Below are 15,895 nucleotides of genomic sequence, written 5' to 3'. Positions count from 1 at the left end.
CTTGCATAGAGTGCCTTTAACTTCAACTTGCCTCGGTCAGACTCAGCACTGAAGAGTGATGCGCTCCACTGACTTCACTCCTATTGGTTGTCGCTCGCGGAAATCGCTCTTTATTTGCATAAAGTAAAAAATGTCTCAACTTTGTCGCGTCGTCAGACACGCCCCATCCAGTCACCAACGGTCGCGACAGTGCGTGTCGCCAGAAGCCACCCGCTCACCATTGAAAATGAATGGTATCGTGTTGCTTGTTTGTGTGTAGCGTGAACACTAGGCTTGCTACGGCAGTTGGTGTTACCGGTGTTCAGTCGCAACACCGGTTTCATGACATGCCCACCGCGGCACCGCAGTTGGCATGTGAAAAAAAAAAGTTTAAAGCCTTAAAAATATTGAACGCAATTACGCAGTAGTCGTTAAATCCTGCCTATTAACACACACACGACCCACAGAAAAGACGCACGTCGGTATCGAGTTCTCTTTCGGGCTTGAACAAACCATAACACACAAATTATGTCAAAATGTCCATAAAAGCAGTCTTAAACGAACGTAGAGATTTGTGAGAAAATGGGACGCGTGTCAGATCGCGTCTCTGTCAGCAACGGCTGTCCGAATTCGCTCACTTGTTTTTATTTACTTCTTTCTCATTCACTCCTTCAAGTGGACTAACGTAGGGAATAGGCCTAGTAAAGCCTCGTTCACACTACACGCGACTTTGTCGCTGCAGGTCGCCTGTGGCTGCGCTGGAGGGCGTTCCCCACTACTGGTTGCCTAGTAATGTTTGTGAGTGACATTCACGGAAGTTACTCTATGTTAGACAACAAATGCGTTTTATTGCCGCTAAAAACAAATATTTTTTAAGGAAAAGTCTAAATATAAATGGAATCAGTCCATAAAATGCATAATATGAAAGATGAATGAGAAACAGTAGCCCCTTTTCCACCAAAGCATTTTGAGAGCCAGTTCGGAGCCGGTGCCTGCGCGCGAACCAGTTCTTTGTGTTTCGACAGCCAAAGAACCGGTTCTCGGCCAGGAGAACTGGTTCCAAACCGGCACCAACTCTTTGCTGGACTAGAACCGCTCTTTTACCACGTCGGGGGCTGGGGCGGGTTTAGATGTGTTCTAAACATCTTTTCTGACCATAATATAAGATCGCAAAGCCAGCAGAAACATTCACAGAAACACGATGAAGTCCGCCTCTGTAATTGTTATGCTTGAAGTTGGCGCAAGCGTTTCTATTTTTTATTTTTTTTAGTTGAAAACATTATAAGCAAAGAAGAAAACAGTCACAATATAGAACAAATAAATGGAAAGAAAAAAAGACACAAGACAGGGGTAAGACTTACATATTTCAATTGTTTTTAAAGTCTTCTTGGTACACGAGTTAGAGATAATCCCAAAGTAATGTACTTGCAAGCGTTTCTAGCTAAGACGTATGGCGACTTACACAGTGACGTAACGACGTCGTTCCCTGGGCGATCTATTCGGTGGAAAAACAAACAGGTTCTGAACGGGTTCGCAAGTTGAACCAACTCCGAACCAACTTTGAACGAGCACCAGTTCCGAACCAGTTCTTTTTTGGTGGAAAAGTGAGTGCTCTTTGCCATCGCGGTAATTTAACTGCAGCAAACGGGCAAATACCAGTCTATCTGGGTTCCCGAAACCATTCAGTCACGGATGAACACAACTGTATGTACACGGAGATATATCATAAATTATAGGACAGTTTCTGACAGCTAAAATGAGCTTCTCGTTCATCTTGCCTCCATCAGACTCAGCACTGAAGAGTGACGCGCTCCACTGACTTCACTCCTATTGGTTTTCGCTCGCCCTTCATTTGCATAAAATTAAACATTTCTCAACTTTGTCGCGTCGCTGGACACGCCCCACCGGTCGCTGTCGCGCGTGTCGCTGGAAGTCGCCCACTCACCATTGATAATGAATGGTATTGCGTCGCTTGGTCACATGTAGTGTTAACAGGGCTTAAATGAGGGTTTAGGGGGCGGTTTCGGATTCAAACTATGTTCTCAAGCAGTGAATAATAGAGGGCAGCGTTGACAGACAGGACCGAGCAGGTAATATTTAATATGAAACAGTCTCAACTTTCAAATTTAGTCAGTCAAAGAAAATCAAACAATAAATAGGCCTACCGTCTTGTGGCTCTTTAATGTGTCGTGACAGATTGCCTGATATGGCCAAGTTCCACCGACGTTAATCTACTCTCCTGACTGCTTTGTCGGACAAAAATGGTGGATTTTCAGATGGTCAGATCACATGTCTGTCAATCAAAAGTTAGTTTCGTTTTCAAACTAGCGCATATTCAGGGCGCAATAACAAAACAGTTCTTTCCCGCACTACCGCACCGTTATGTATGCCCGTGAAAACATGCGCGATTTAAAAGCCACCGGTATTAGCGGTGTTGTCAGACGTCGATTAACCGGTGAGAAAATATCCTCACCGTAGGGCTGGGCGATATGGCCAAAAAATCATATCTCGATATTTTTTGGTCAAATGGCGATATACGATATAGATCTCGGTACTTTCTACATTTTCTATTTAGATAAAGAAAATCTTTATATTTAAATATATATATATATATATATATATATATATTCACATTCGGCCCAATGATATCCTACAAACAATGTTGATATTGAAGGATATGGAAACAAATATAATATAGGCTATGCAATATATTATGTGCAAAAAGCTTTTGTTTTTATATTGACTAAAAGCTAAACTAAAAATGAAAATAAAAACAAAAACAAAAACTAATTATATTAGCCTGCATTTGATTACCCCATTATAATCACTTTCACTTTCATTAAAAATATATACTTGTAGGTTTAAAATTCCACATATGGCACATTTATTTTCTCCAACAACAAATATTTTAGCAATATGTTTATTTTAGTCAGAATTATTGCGTACTACGTACTATTCACGCGCATGCGCGCGCCGGCGCTTGTTCAAGGAAGCATGAATTTTAGCGGAGATTCACTTGCAGAAGCTCGTCCTCTTCTGACATGGACATATTTGTTGTGAAATGGACATATTTGCTTTACTTTCTAACATTTACAGATGGAGAATACGTGAAATGTAAGTTAAGCACTGAGGAAAGCACCACATCTCAAACGCATTAAACAGCGCAAGTATCTGTCAGTCAGCAACAGTGTCTGTCAGAGCATTTGACCGGGCGGCAAGCTGCCTTAAACTTGTTAACTATATCAAAGTGATTTTGACGCAATTAATATAAGCTTGTGTCATGTTTAGGACAAATTGTACTACAATACGTAGCCTAGCTACTTTCACTGCAGCAGCTCAAACTGCAACCTCCGCTATTTTTCAGATGTGCTCATCTCAAACTACTGTATCGATATAAACGGTATTGCCTTATTCCATATCGTTTCAAAAAATATAACGATACATCGTACATATTCGATATATCGCCCAGCCCTACCTCACCGTCACAATCCCTAGTGAACACAGCTTTAGAAGCCTATGGAGGAGTGAGACAGCGCTCAGATTTAATCAAAAAAAGATTTTTTTTGTGTCCCGAAGATGAACGAAAGTCTGACGGGGATCAAAATGAGGGAGAGTAATTACTGACAGAATTATCATTTTTGGGGTGAACTATCCCTTTAAGGTGTTTACATTAAGGCTTTAGAGTCGATCGAGCCGCCAAGCCGATTACTAACGGATTATTTGGTTGCATGTGAACGTAGCGAATGAAAATCAAGAGCTTCATTGAGGGAAAGAGTTATATTATAGCTCTTTCATAACTTATGAATCACATTACTCTAAGTCACAGTAAGTAATTAACTTTGTTTTAGATGTTTCTCCTTAAGCGGCGGGGATAGAAACAGAAAACAATGGGTCCACAAGCTATACAATGATTGAGTGGAACCAATGTTTGAGTTTATATTGAGATCTCTGACTTTGGATTGCAAATCTGAGCGCAGCTTGAGACATTATTGAGATATCTCCTGAAACCCTAGAGGAGACACACATGAGATCACTGGGGTCTTTATTTCAGATTTCAGTAGCCATCTTCAATCTGTTCTCACTGCCGTTTAGGAGAAACATTTAAGACATAAAAGAGATTGAATGTGTCATTTTTTCTTCCGTGTGCCTTTGCAGGTGCAGCATGGGAGTGACTCTCCACGAGTTAATCATGGGAACATTCAGGAACCTGTTTGAAAAGGGCAGGGCGATTCTCCAAAAGATCATTGTGAACGGCAGCGTAAGATCAGCACAGAGTGATGGGTGTTCATTACCCACAATGCACTCTGGTTCCCATTGTTGTTTCATGAGGGTGTTGAATCACTCGTGGACAGTAGCGTTTAGTGGGTACACTTTCTCAGGCCTTATTTTGAGTCTTTCATTACAACTCTCGGAACAGGACGGGATCAGAAATGACAGTCAAGTTCAGGCGTACAAATAAAACAATAACATTCAATTACATTGATCTGAACTGGATCGCTGGACCGCATTAACCGAAGCCGACAGATGGAAAGTGGACTATACAAAACCGCACCAGATTAGATCAACCTGGACTCGACCATCTGAACTGAACGAGACTCCATAAATAGATAAACCACAACGACCGAATCTAACATTAACTGAAGGTGAAAAGCAGCCTGCGTTCCACTCAGGAGAACAGAACACAAAAACAGGAAGTAGCTCTTCCTGCACTTCCTTACACACATCAGCGTCTGAGTCCAAAACAACACTCAATCGGCCTTCAGAATCAACTTGTTTATCACACGCTTGGCATCAACACGCCTTTAATTCTACTCATGTTTCTGTTGATGGGTTTTTTTTTACTTCGCCAGGGTTTATCTGGGAAGATAAAACATCAAAATACTTGATATTCAAAATAATATAAAAACAGAAATATAATAATAATTCTTAAATCAGTATTTTGGGATTGTTTTACACCCTAGATCCTTAAATAATACATTTATTTGACACAAAATGTATATAAGATGTATATAATGTATTCAGCAAATGTATTTTCTATATTTTAGAATTAACCCCAAAGCAAGAAACAAGAAAACAAGGGACAACAAGATTTTCAATAAAAAAAATTGTAAATAATAAATATAATATATAATAAAAAAGTAAATTGAAAATGTTTATGGATGTTAAATAATACTGAATAACGATTTAAAAAAAAACAATGAATTGTAAATCTACACTGTAAAAAAATATTTTCATGATTTGTAATCACAACATTTTTCCTTTTTCCAAATCAACTTAAATAATTTGTATTTCAGATAACAAAATATTTTGAGTTTCTGATGCTTAAATCAATCTCCTTCGTTGTATAACTCAATTTTTCCAGTTTAATGAAGGCAACCAGGTTACTTCATTTTTTTATTTTTTTTTAAGTTAGATTTTTTTACTAGTCAACTCTAGTCTAGTCAAGTCAATTCAAGTCTAGTCTAGTCAACTCTAGTCAAGTCAAGTCTACTCAAGTCAAGTCTACTCTAGTCTAATCAAGTCAACTCTAGTCAAGTCAACTCTAGTCAAGTCAAGTCAACTCTAGTCAAGTCAAGTCTACTCTAGTCTAGTCAAGTCAAGTCTACTCTAGTCAAGTCAAGTCTACTCTAGTCTAGTCAAGTCAAGTCTACTCTTAGTCTAATCAAGTCAACTCTAGTCTAGTCAAGTCAAGTCAACTCTAGTCAAGTCAAGTCTACTCAAGTCAAGTCTACTCTAGTCTAATCAAGTCAACTCTAGTCAAGTCAAGTCAACTCTAGTCAAGTCAAGTCTACTCTAGTCTAGTCAAGTCAAGTCTACTCTTAGTCTAATCAAGTCAACTCTAGTCTAGTCAAGTCAAGTCTACTCTAGTCTAGTCAAGTCAAGTCTACTCTAGTCTAATCAAGTCAACTCAACTCTAGTCTAGTCAAGTCAAGTCTACTCTAGTCAAGTCAAGTCTACTCTAGTCTAGTCTAGTCTAGTCTAGTCAAGTCAAGTCTACTCTAGTCTAATCAAGTCAACTCTAGTCAAGTCAACTCTAGTCTAGTCAAGTCAAGTCAAGTCTACTCTAGTCTAGTCAAGTCAAATCTAGTCTAGTCAAGTCAATTCTAGTCAAGTCAACTCTAGTCTAGTCAACTCTAGTCAAGTCAAGTCAAGTCTAGTCTAGTCAACTCTAGTCAAGTCAAGTCAACTCAAGTCAAGTCTACTCTAGTCCAGTCAAGTCAAGTCAACTCTAGTCTAGTCAATTCTACTCTAGTCTAATCAAGTCAACTCTAGTCTAGTCAAGTCTACTCTAGTCAAATCAAGTCAACTCTAGTCCAGTCAAATCAAGTCTACTCTAGTCAAGTCAATTCTACTCTAGTCTAATCAAGTCAACTCTAGTCTAGTCAAGTCTACTCTAGTCAAGTCAAGTCAACTCAAGTTTAGTCAAGTCAAGTCTAGTCAACTCTACTCTAGTCAAGTCAACTGTACTCTAATCTATTCTAGTCAACCCTAGTCTAGTCAATTCAACTCTACTCTTGTCTAGTCAAGTCAACTCTAGTCAAGTCAAGTCATTTATATAGTGCTTTTAACAATATACATTGTTTTAAAGCAGCTTTACAGTGATAATAGGGAATTAAAGTAACAGACATTGCTTTGGCTTTACAGCAGCTCTAGAATAAAGTTATTGTCGAGCTAAAGTTAGTTTTGATTGATTCACTTCCGTTGCAAATATCATTAGTTATTAACTTATTAACCATTCTAACAGAAAACCCCTTAATTACAAAGGTTCATAGCAACATAGTGTCGGCCCAGATCCAACGGATGTGTGGATTTTACATGTGAGCCGGATCTGGGCCGGACCATGTTGCTCTCTTGACATCAGATGGAAAGGAAAGTGGTTTCAGAGGCGGAGCCAGTTATTACATTTTATTTTCTTCCTAATAACATACTGAAGATCATTCACAGAAAAACCAGGAACGTGAATTTTGACTTCATTAACCGCAGCATCGTCTCACCGCGTGACGTAAACGCTAATCAACATGCAGAGAGTGTTGCGTCTGCACCCTTCCCCGACAGTTCAAGCACAAATGGGTTTAAGAGCCCGTTTCCAGGTCAAACAAGCAGTGTGTGAGAGCCCAGACCAGCCTTATCAAAGCAGCGCAGAGATAAAGAGCAAGAAACATATTCACAAACACAGACGTTTAATCATAAAGGAAGAGGCTACAGGACACAACAATGGCAACAGAGAGAGAACCAGCCAAAGGCATGCTGGGAAACTAACTCTGCTGACGTAACTTTGGAGGACACGATGAGCTTGTAGCTGCTTTTTTGGGGGACGAGACCAGTTCAAAACAAGAGGAGCGATTGTGATGATTGTGATCTGTTGTGATTATGATGCTCAAATAATTCACTTTTAATAAAGGGAATATTCACCCGGAATAAAAGCTGTCTCTTTCAAATAAAAATCTGACCGCTAAAGAAATATTATTATCAAAATAAATATTACCAAAAATATGGAAAATGTACGACTTTGAAAGAGCTATGCTCACCAGGACTGCATTTATTAAATCACAAATACAGTAAAAACTGTGAAATATTATTCCAATGTAAAACAGCTGTTTTGTATGTGAATATATAGTAAAGTGTAATTTATTCCTGTGATCAAAGCTGAATTTTCAGCATCATTATTCCAGTCTTCAGTGTCACATCACAAATTGAATTGAAACATTTCTGATTATTATAACATTGACTTCTTTAAAACATTAAAAAAATATTAATTCCAAACATTGACAAGTAGTGTATAATCTTGAATATTATGGAATATATCAAATTCACGACATTTTTTTTTTGGTTCCCCATTTGAAATATCTAGGGCATTTTTAGCACTTTCGGTGCCATTTTTATCTTTTTTTACTTTCAGCAGCAGAGTGAGTTTGGGACAGATGGTCTAAAATGCAGTCAGAGGCCAGAAAATCAGAACAAAAGGAGCAGGAACTGAAGGTACTCGTGATCAGGACTGATGTTCTATATAAAGTGGAGATGTTTTAGCTTGCGTGTTTAGTCTGTGCATGTATTGACATCGGTATGGCACAAGGAAGGAAGGTCATCTCGGGATTCACACACTGTTCTGACTGCACAAACACAAACACTGAGACTCCACACTATTCTCCGACGCACAGCGCTGACGTAAGACTGCCGTTTGGCAGCTTTTCTCCAGTGACGTCTGGAGACATCAGCTAATAATAAAGCAGAAGCGTTCTTAGCATTGATGCTAATACAAATGCGTTCGGAGGAAATTATCAATTCAAATGGCCAAAAGGATACAAGTCAGACAAGGGTGCCTCATATTTCACGTGCACTCAACGTTTAGAGGATATGATTGCATAAAGATTCATACAAAGTGTGTTTACTGTTTATCTGACACTAAAAATGATGATTTTATCTTTTTTTTTTTTTTTTTACAAAAATTCCATAAGCAAAGAAATGAAGAGAATATGATAATTCATACATGAAACAATGTGACTGTCACAGTGAATTTTATCCTGATTCAGAGGATTTTCAATGCCAAGCTTTATAAGTTATATAAGTTATTATAGGTTTTTTTATTATTATTTATTTATTTATTTATTTATTTATTTTTAAGGATCATTATATGAACATGAGCATTCAAATGTATAATTATATATTACATAACAATGAATGAATAATTAATATTATAATTGTGATTGTAATAATTAAATACATATGTACATATGTGCATACATTCTAAATGCTCATATTCATGTAATGAGCATATATATAGATATACCCACTGAGTGTGTGTGTGTGTGTGTGTGTGTGTATACATATATATATATATATATATATATATATATATATATATAAATAATAGTATATATATATATATATATAATGTTTATTTATTTATTTTTTAAGATTCATTATATTATTATAAATATTACAATTATATTTATATATATATTTTACATAATGAAAATGAATAAATAGATATACCCACTGAGTGTGTGTGTGTATATATATATATATATATATATATATATATAATGTTTATTTATTTATTTTTTAAGATTCATTATATTATTATGAACATTCAAATTATATTTATATGTATTTTACATAATAAAAATGAATAAATAGATATACCCACTAAGTGTGTATATATACATATATATAAGTTTATTTCCTTATTTTTTAAGATTCATTATATTATTATGAACATTCAAATATGTATATATGTATTCAAATATGTTTATATGTATTTTACATAATAAAAATGAATAAATGATGAATAAATGAATAATTGTTTGTAGTAATAATAACGGACACCCACATTTTGAGCCTTGAAACACACCTCTAACCACTGTACAACAATATGAAAAAAATCATAAAAGGTGGATGAACATGTACAAAACCTTGAAAGCAAAAATAACAAAAAGTCAGTAGTCAGTATATGACTCGAGTCTTCTGACGTCACATGATGCTGTGACTGCAGAACAGACTCAAATTGAAGTCACTATTCATTGAAAATCATCTCCTCCATTCATGAACATACTGACGATCACTGGTGTCAAACCTGGCAGGTTCAACTTCACCCTAAATCACTGCGCAACACTGGGAAAAGTCATGAAAAGTTGCTGGAGTGACATTAGTTTTAAAGTAACATGTTTAAGAAGTCAGAAGCCTGAAAACCTGCCCATTATACGCAGGCTCATTATTAGCATTAGATGCCAAATTGTAGCACTAATATTGCTATTACAAGCTAAAACGCTCATTAATTCCTAATCTCAGGCACAATTAAAGGGTTTGATATTCCTCCGCATGTCTCCCTCTCTCCGCCTCGGCTCTTTTCTGCGCGCTGAGAGAAAGACAAAGACTCTGGGAGAGGTGCTGGATAGTGGGAGGAGAAATCTTCTCCTCTCGCTTCATCTCTGCGCTTAATGCAATCGCTGGCGTTTGACTGACAGGCATAACCAAAACAGAGCGACGCAAATAGCAGCGGCTTTTTTCCTTCCTCCACGCGTTATTAAAATAACCCCACTTTTCAACGTGGCTTAATAAGCTACGGCTGTTACCGGAACAAACGCACGGGCCTATCAGCCGTTAGCCGAATCCTCTCAAACGCCAGAGACTGGCACGGGAAACGGGCACGCTTCAAAACCGAGAGATAATGCATAAATTTAGCGCCGTGCCCACACGTTCTCATGAGTTGCGTGTTATTTATTTCATTTATTCTCGTTTTTTTTTTTTCTCAAGGATTCACACTTTGTGAAACATTTCCGAGTGATTGGAAGCCAAATGCATGGCGAGTCGCATGGCAACAGACTCGCTGTAGTTTCGAGACACCCCCCCCCCCCCGTCCTTCTGCCCGACTTTCCAACCGAGTAAAACTGCGGCACAATCCAGGCGAAAGCGCAGGAACCGAGGGGCAAAGAAGGGGGAAGGGGGCGGCATGCAAATTATCCAACCCTAAACAACACTCAAGTCTGAGGAAAACAATAGCAGCCATTGAAAACATGAAGACACACTGGGCCACGACACCGACTGCACTGACACACACTCTCGGTCCTCCATCTGTGCTTCACATCCCGATATCAACGCTTGGGATAAAACACAAATGCATGCATGCCGTGCGGAAAGCGTGCACAGGAATGAGCAGCGCCATCCATATGTTGCAGTGGTTTCTTCCTGAATCCACCGGCGGGGTCAAGGTCATTTATTTTTTGTCGCTTCTAATTATTTATTTATTTGCCGGCTCTTTTTTTTTTTTCCTTCTTCCCCGCAGGAAACATTCATCAGAGCAAAATTAAAAACAGCTCCGACGTAATGAAACGCCACGTTTTATAAAACATGTGCTTTAACAATGCAGATCTGCAGGTGTGTGTCGCACGAATTATGCATGAGTGTGTGTTTGTGCAGAAAACAAGACGATCAAAACTCGTAGATCTCACAGCAAGAGAACTCTGACTTGCATGTGTGTCACACACACAAACCTGAAGAAGTCTGCACAAATATCTCACACACACAGTCATGACACAACAATCAAAAGATGCAAAATGTCTCTCACACACACACACACATACACCTAAAGAAGAGGTTTGCCAGGTCAAAGTCACTAATATCTCACTAATATACACAGTGCATATTCAAACCAAGCTCATAATCACTCTGTGACAGCGACAGAGGCCGTTCCACACTTGTGTTTCATGTGACATACTTGAGCCGGAGAAATGTCCACTTCCCAGAGACGTCGGTCCGTTGTTCTTCCCGCTGCTGACAGGAGGGGAAAACATCTACAAAACAATCATGACAACACATTAAAAACTTCCACAAACCGGCTCTGAATGAGAGCACACAACACACACACACACACTGGTTAAAGGCAATATTACCATTCAGTCTGAGCACAACATTATGCACTGTTTGAGATCATAAATGCATGCATAATCTTACTGTTAATTTGATGAATAATATAACCCTCTAATGCGATTGCAAAATCAAAACCGAATTTCACATAAGCACATAAACTGAATGCCAGTTCAGCCCTCGACTGTTCTGTGTGTCATATTTGTGGAACTGTGGCTTCATAAAAACACATTTCCTGAGTGAAAACTTCCCAAAAGCATTTCTCACAGGATGCACATTTAGCCTTTTTTGTTATTATCATTTTTGACACTGAACCAGATGAAGACATCATCAGTCCACTAGAATCAACTATAATCTCAGAATCATCAAGGAATGCTAATGGGATTTTTTTTTTTTTTCAGCATTTGGAAGAAATCCTAATGGGATCAAACAAGAATCCTTTAAGATTCTAGCTCTTTTATTTGTTCTTCTTGTCTCTAGAACTGCATTTTTGATCCCATTAGAATATAATCACGAGAAATTCCATTAGAATTCCTTAAGGATTTTTTTTTAAAGGGTCAACACAACATTCATAATACTCTATATTAAACAAAAGGAAAAAAAACACAAGAAAAGACTGAATAAAGTGGGATATACTACCATTGATGTGGGGAACATTTTCAAATCGCTGTTTCGCATCTATAAGACAACAGAATTACTAATGCAACATCACATCTATCAAATCCACATAAGCTTTTGCAACTTTCTTTCAGATTTCAAATGCAATTACGCGGCAAAAAAAAGTCATCTTACAACACTTCTACACAAACATCTACGCACAGAAACACAATGAAATGTGACAAAACCAAACAAAGTGTGATCATTGACCTGCAGCGTGGAGACGTAAAGTCACTTACCGCGCTGAAATCCAGCAAATCGCTCAGTTCTTTATCCGTCCCTAACGCGGCCATTCTCTGATGATGATGATGGTGATGATGATGGTGATGATGCATTTTTAGAAATATCACATAAACCTAAAAACATGGAAACAGATCGCAATGAGAAAACACCCGATCAGGAGGAGCGTGTCTGATCTTCAGAAACACACACACGCGCGCGCGCACGCGTTCGCTCTCTCTCTCACACACACACACTCACACGCACGCACACACGGACCAACGGCACGATCGAGCCCCAAAAAATCCACTCTGCGTTAAAAAGAGACTGTGGATCAGAGGATCATTCTTCCTCCAGGTGAAGTGGTCGTGGACGCGCAGGTGTCCGGTAACGCGATCACACACTCGAGATGAAGAAAGTCTCTCCAAGTGTCCCTCCGGCGCGCGGCTTCAACAATCCGAATCAACGCGGCCGATCAATAACTGGGTGAGAATAACTGCCGCTCGTGGAGTGTGTTATTGACAGGACGTATCGCTCAGCTCGACTTCAGTGCGCCTACTGCAGGAGCGCTTCATGCAGACTTACACACTCCGGAATACCGCGCGGAGAAGCACAACTTTCACTGACACAACCTCGTATTAAACGCTTCACCGTCTGATCGAGAGCGCGAAGGCGTTGGTTCGACTTCTGAAAATTATTGAATATTTGCGCGCGCGTCCGACCGCGGAAACCACCAACTTTGGGTCACTTTAATATTTTTATAGTTAAAAAAAGTTTTTTTTTTTATGCGAATCTGTGGATGGTTACATTAATAAGACGAATAAGAATAAACAAATAGGTCAGCACAATATGCATATAAATTTGTTAAAGAATAGAAAAACAACAACAAGAAATTGATGTTGTGAATAGTTTCAATATTGCTATTTAACATTTATAAGACAACAGAATTGCTCATGCAACATCAAATGCTTTCAGCTTTCTAAAGCAAAAAAAAATAAAATTAAAATAGTACACTTTAAGGCCCGTTCGCACCAAGAACATAACTAAAAAGATAACTATAACGATAACTACATTAGCGCTCGTGCTCTTTAAAGCAGGATGGAATCTGATTGGCTGTCAATATTTTTATTGTTCATCAGCTGGGGAACAAAATAGTTCTGAAAGGGATTACAATTACTGTATATAATTTATCTGTGCCAGTTGTGTTTGTGGGTTTGGTTATTCTTTTATAGAACTATATCTTTATAGTTCTCATCCTTGGTGCACTCTTGAAATATGCTGGGTTATGTCAACCCATGTTTGGGTCAAATATAGACAAACCATTGGTAGTGAGTAAACAATAACAGAATTTTGAATGAACTGTCCCTTTAAGTTCACTCAAACACTATAAAAAACGTTGGGTTGTTTTAATCCATGTTTGGGTCAAATATAGGCAAACCATTGGTTTAAATTTGTCAGCATTTAAAACAACCCAGCCTTTTTTAGAGTGTTTGAGTGACCTTAAAGGGACAGTTCACCCAAAAATAAAAATTCTGTTAATATTTACTCACCATAAAGTTGTTCCAAACCATGAATTTCTTTTTTTTCTTTCTTTCCCCAGCTGAACACAAAAGGACGATATTTTGAAGAATTTGGTCCCCATTGACTTCCATAGTAGGAGAAAAAAACTCAATGGTGCCCAACTTGAGGGTGAGTAAAACATGACAGAAAATTAATTTTTGTGCAAACTATCCCATTGAGATTCAGCCCCTCCCACATATCTTTCTCAAAGCCCTTCAAACCAGAGGAACAAACACATTCTGGTAATATTCGAGTCAAAATGTGTTTGTTAACATGACTGAAACAATGGCTGATATTTTCTCTTCAAAAGCACTTTTTCCAAACACCTGCGACTTCATCTGTCAAACACATCAACGCAAACTGATGCAGTATGATTGAAATTGATGTTTGATGTGGCTCAAAGTAAATTAAAAGGTGGGTTAATTTTCGAAAGCTAACAGAAAAAAACCTGATGATAAATATCACCGTGATCAGAATCTGCAGTTTGCATCTGGATCATCATCAGTTTAACTGATCCCTGGTTTCAATGCGTGGTTATGGCTTTCATAAGAAGTATTTAATAAGGTTGTATTGGTGGATCACACACACACACACACACAGGCCTCATGTGCGTTTCTTTAAGAGGTCTGGTGTGTGTTATTTCACACATCTGCACCCAAACCTTCCTGTGAACCACAGAAATATCAGCACGCATATGAAGATGTGGATTGTTGCAGGGTTACAGACTCGAGTCTCGAGGAAAGAGGTTTCCAGGCCAATCCTGCATCTGTTAGAGGAAATCTAGAGGTTTAGATCATCTTCATGAACACAAACATAAGACTGAGAGCATGATCACCTATAAAATCATTCCCTTGTTATGAAACGCTCATCCAAGAACGTGTTTTAAACTGCTGATGCTGTTCAGGTGAGTCAGGAAACTGATCAATGAGCCAATCATCTTGGGGATAGAAACGCATCACTTCCTGTTTGGCTGCAGCGCCTCCTGGTGGATTTGAAGATATTCAAGATTAAGTCCTAAAGTGACTCAACATGCAAAAAGTGTCACAGCATCTTCTTCACGGGTAGACTTCTTTAGTGTTTACTTGCGAACGATGAAGATTTTAAAAAAAATAACTGAAAAAGAAAAATCTGACATGCCAATATTGCTCATATAACAACAGAAGTGTTATTCAAAAGTTAATAACAAAGAAGAAAAAAAACACGAAAATTGATCCTGTTGGGGTGCTAAGGAGTCTGGTTAGTCTGGTTAAACCCTGCTGGTAGATGTTGTAACTACATCAGAACGTTTAAAACACACGCGAGTGATTCAGAGAATGTGAAGTTCTTCGAAAAAAAAAATTGCTCTTAAACTTGTAAAAAATTATTCATCCCCCAAAAAGTCAGTCTCTCTCTCTCTCTTTAATTTATTTTCAAATTATATATATATATATATATATATATATAATTTTAATGAAATATATATATATATATATATATATATATATATATATATATATTTAATTTATTTTCAAATAATATATATGTATATACATACTATATATATATATATATATATATATATTATATATATAAAATTTTAATTAAATATTTTTATATATATCTTTAATTTATTTCCAAATAATATATATATATATATATATATATATATATATATAATTTTAATGAAATATATATATATATATTTAATTTATTTTCAAATAATATATATGTATATATATATACATACAGACTATATATATATATATATATATATTTAATTTAAATGAAATATTTTATATATATATCTTCAATTTATTTTCAAATAATATATATATATATATATATATATATATATATATATATATTATTTGAAAATAAATTAAAGATATATATAAAAATATTTAATTTTTTCATTTTTCAAATGCAAAAATGCACTATACAGGTGAAACTCGAAAAATTTGAATATCATGCAAAAGTTCATTTATTCCAGTATATATATAAATTTATTCCAGTATATATATATAAATAATATATATATATATTATTTGAAAATAAATTAAATTAAAGATATATATAAGAATATTTCATTATATTTATGATTTGCCTAACATTCAGTCTAAGTTTTAGAGGTTCTTAA

At 37.0% G+C, this 15,895-nt stretch overlaps 1 protein-coding gene across 16 annotated transcripts in view; it reads right to left on the bottom strand.

Annotated features, from left to right (window-relative positions):
• Positions 1 to 15,895, bottom strand: part of tcf4 (transcription factor 4) — a 264,598-nt gene that overhangs the window by 190,568 nt on the left and 58,135 nt on the right. For 2 of the 16 annotated variants that reach the window (XM_089123905.1, XM_089123906.1), the window contains 3 exons: positions 12,240 to 12,356; positions 11,983 to 12,021; positions 11,195 to 11,270 (listed from right to left, as the gene is read on the bottom strand). In XM_089123905.1, coding sequence (XP_088980031.1) covers positions 11,195 to 11,270; positions 11,983 to 12,021; positions 12,240 to 12,335 — 211 coding nt within the window. In that variant the 5' untranslated portion in view covers positions 12,336 to 12,356. Of the gene's footprint in view, positions 1 to 11,194; positions 11,271 to 11,982; positions 12,022 to 12,239; positions 12,962 to 15,895 lie in introns of those variants that run through there. The other 14 variants (XM_089123912.1, XM_089123902.1, XM_089123911.1 and 11 more) reach the window with 10 other exon arrangements.

The sequence above is a fragment of the Pimephales promelas genome, chromosome 19 (genome assembly GCF_988280905.1).
Source record: "Pimephales promelas chromosome 19, fPimPro1.hap1.1, whole genome shotgun sequence".
Taxonomy (NCBI): Eukaryota; Metazoa; Chordata; class Actinopteri; order Cypriniformes; family Leuciscidae; genus Pimephales; species Pimephales promelas.
Note: the sequence above shows the minus strand (reverse complement) of the source record. Positions and strands in the feature narration are given on the sequence as shown.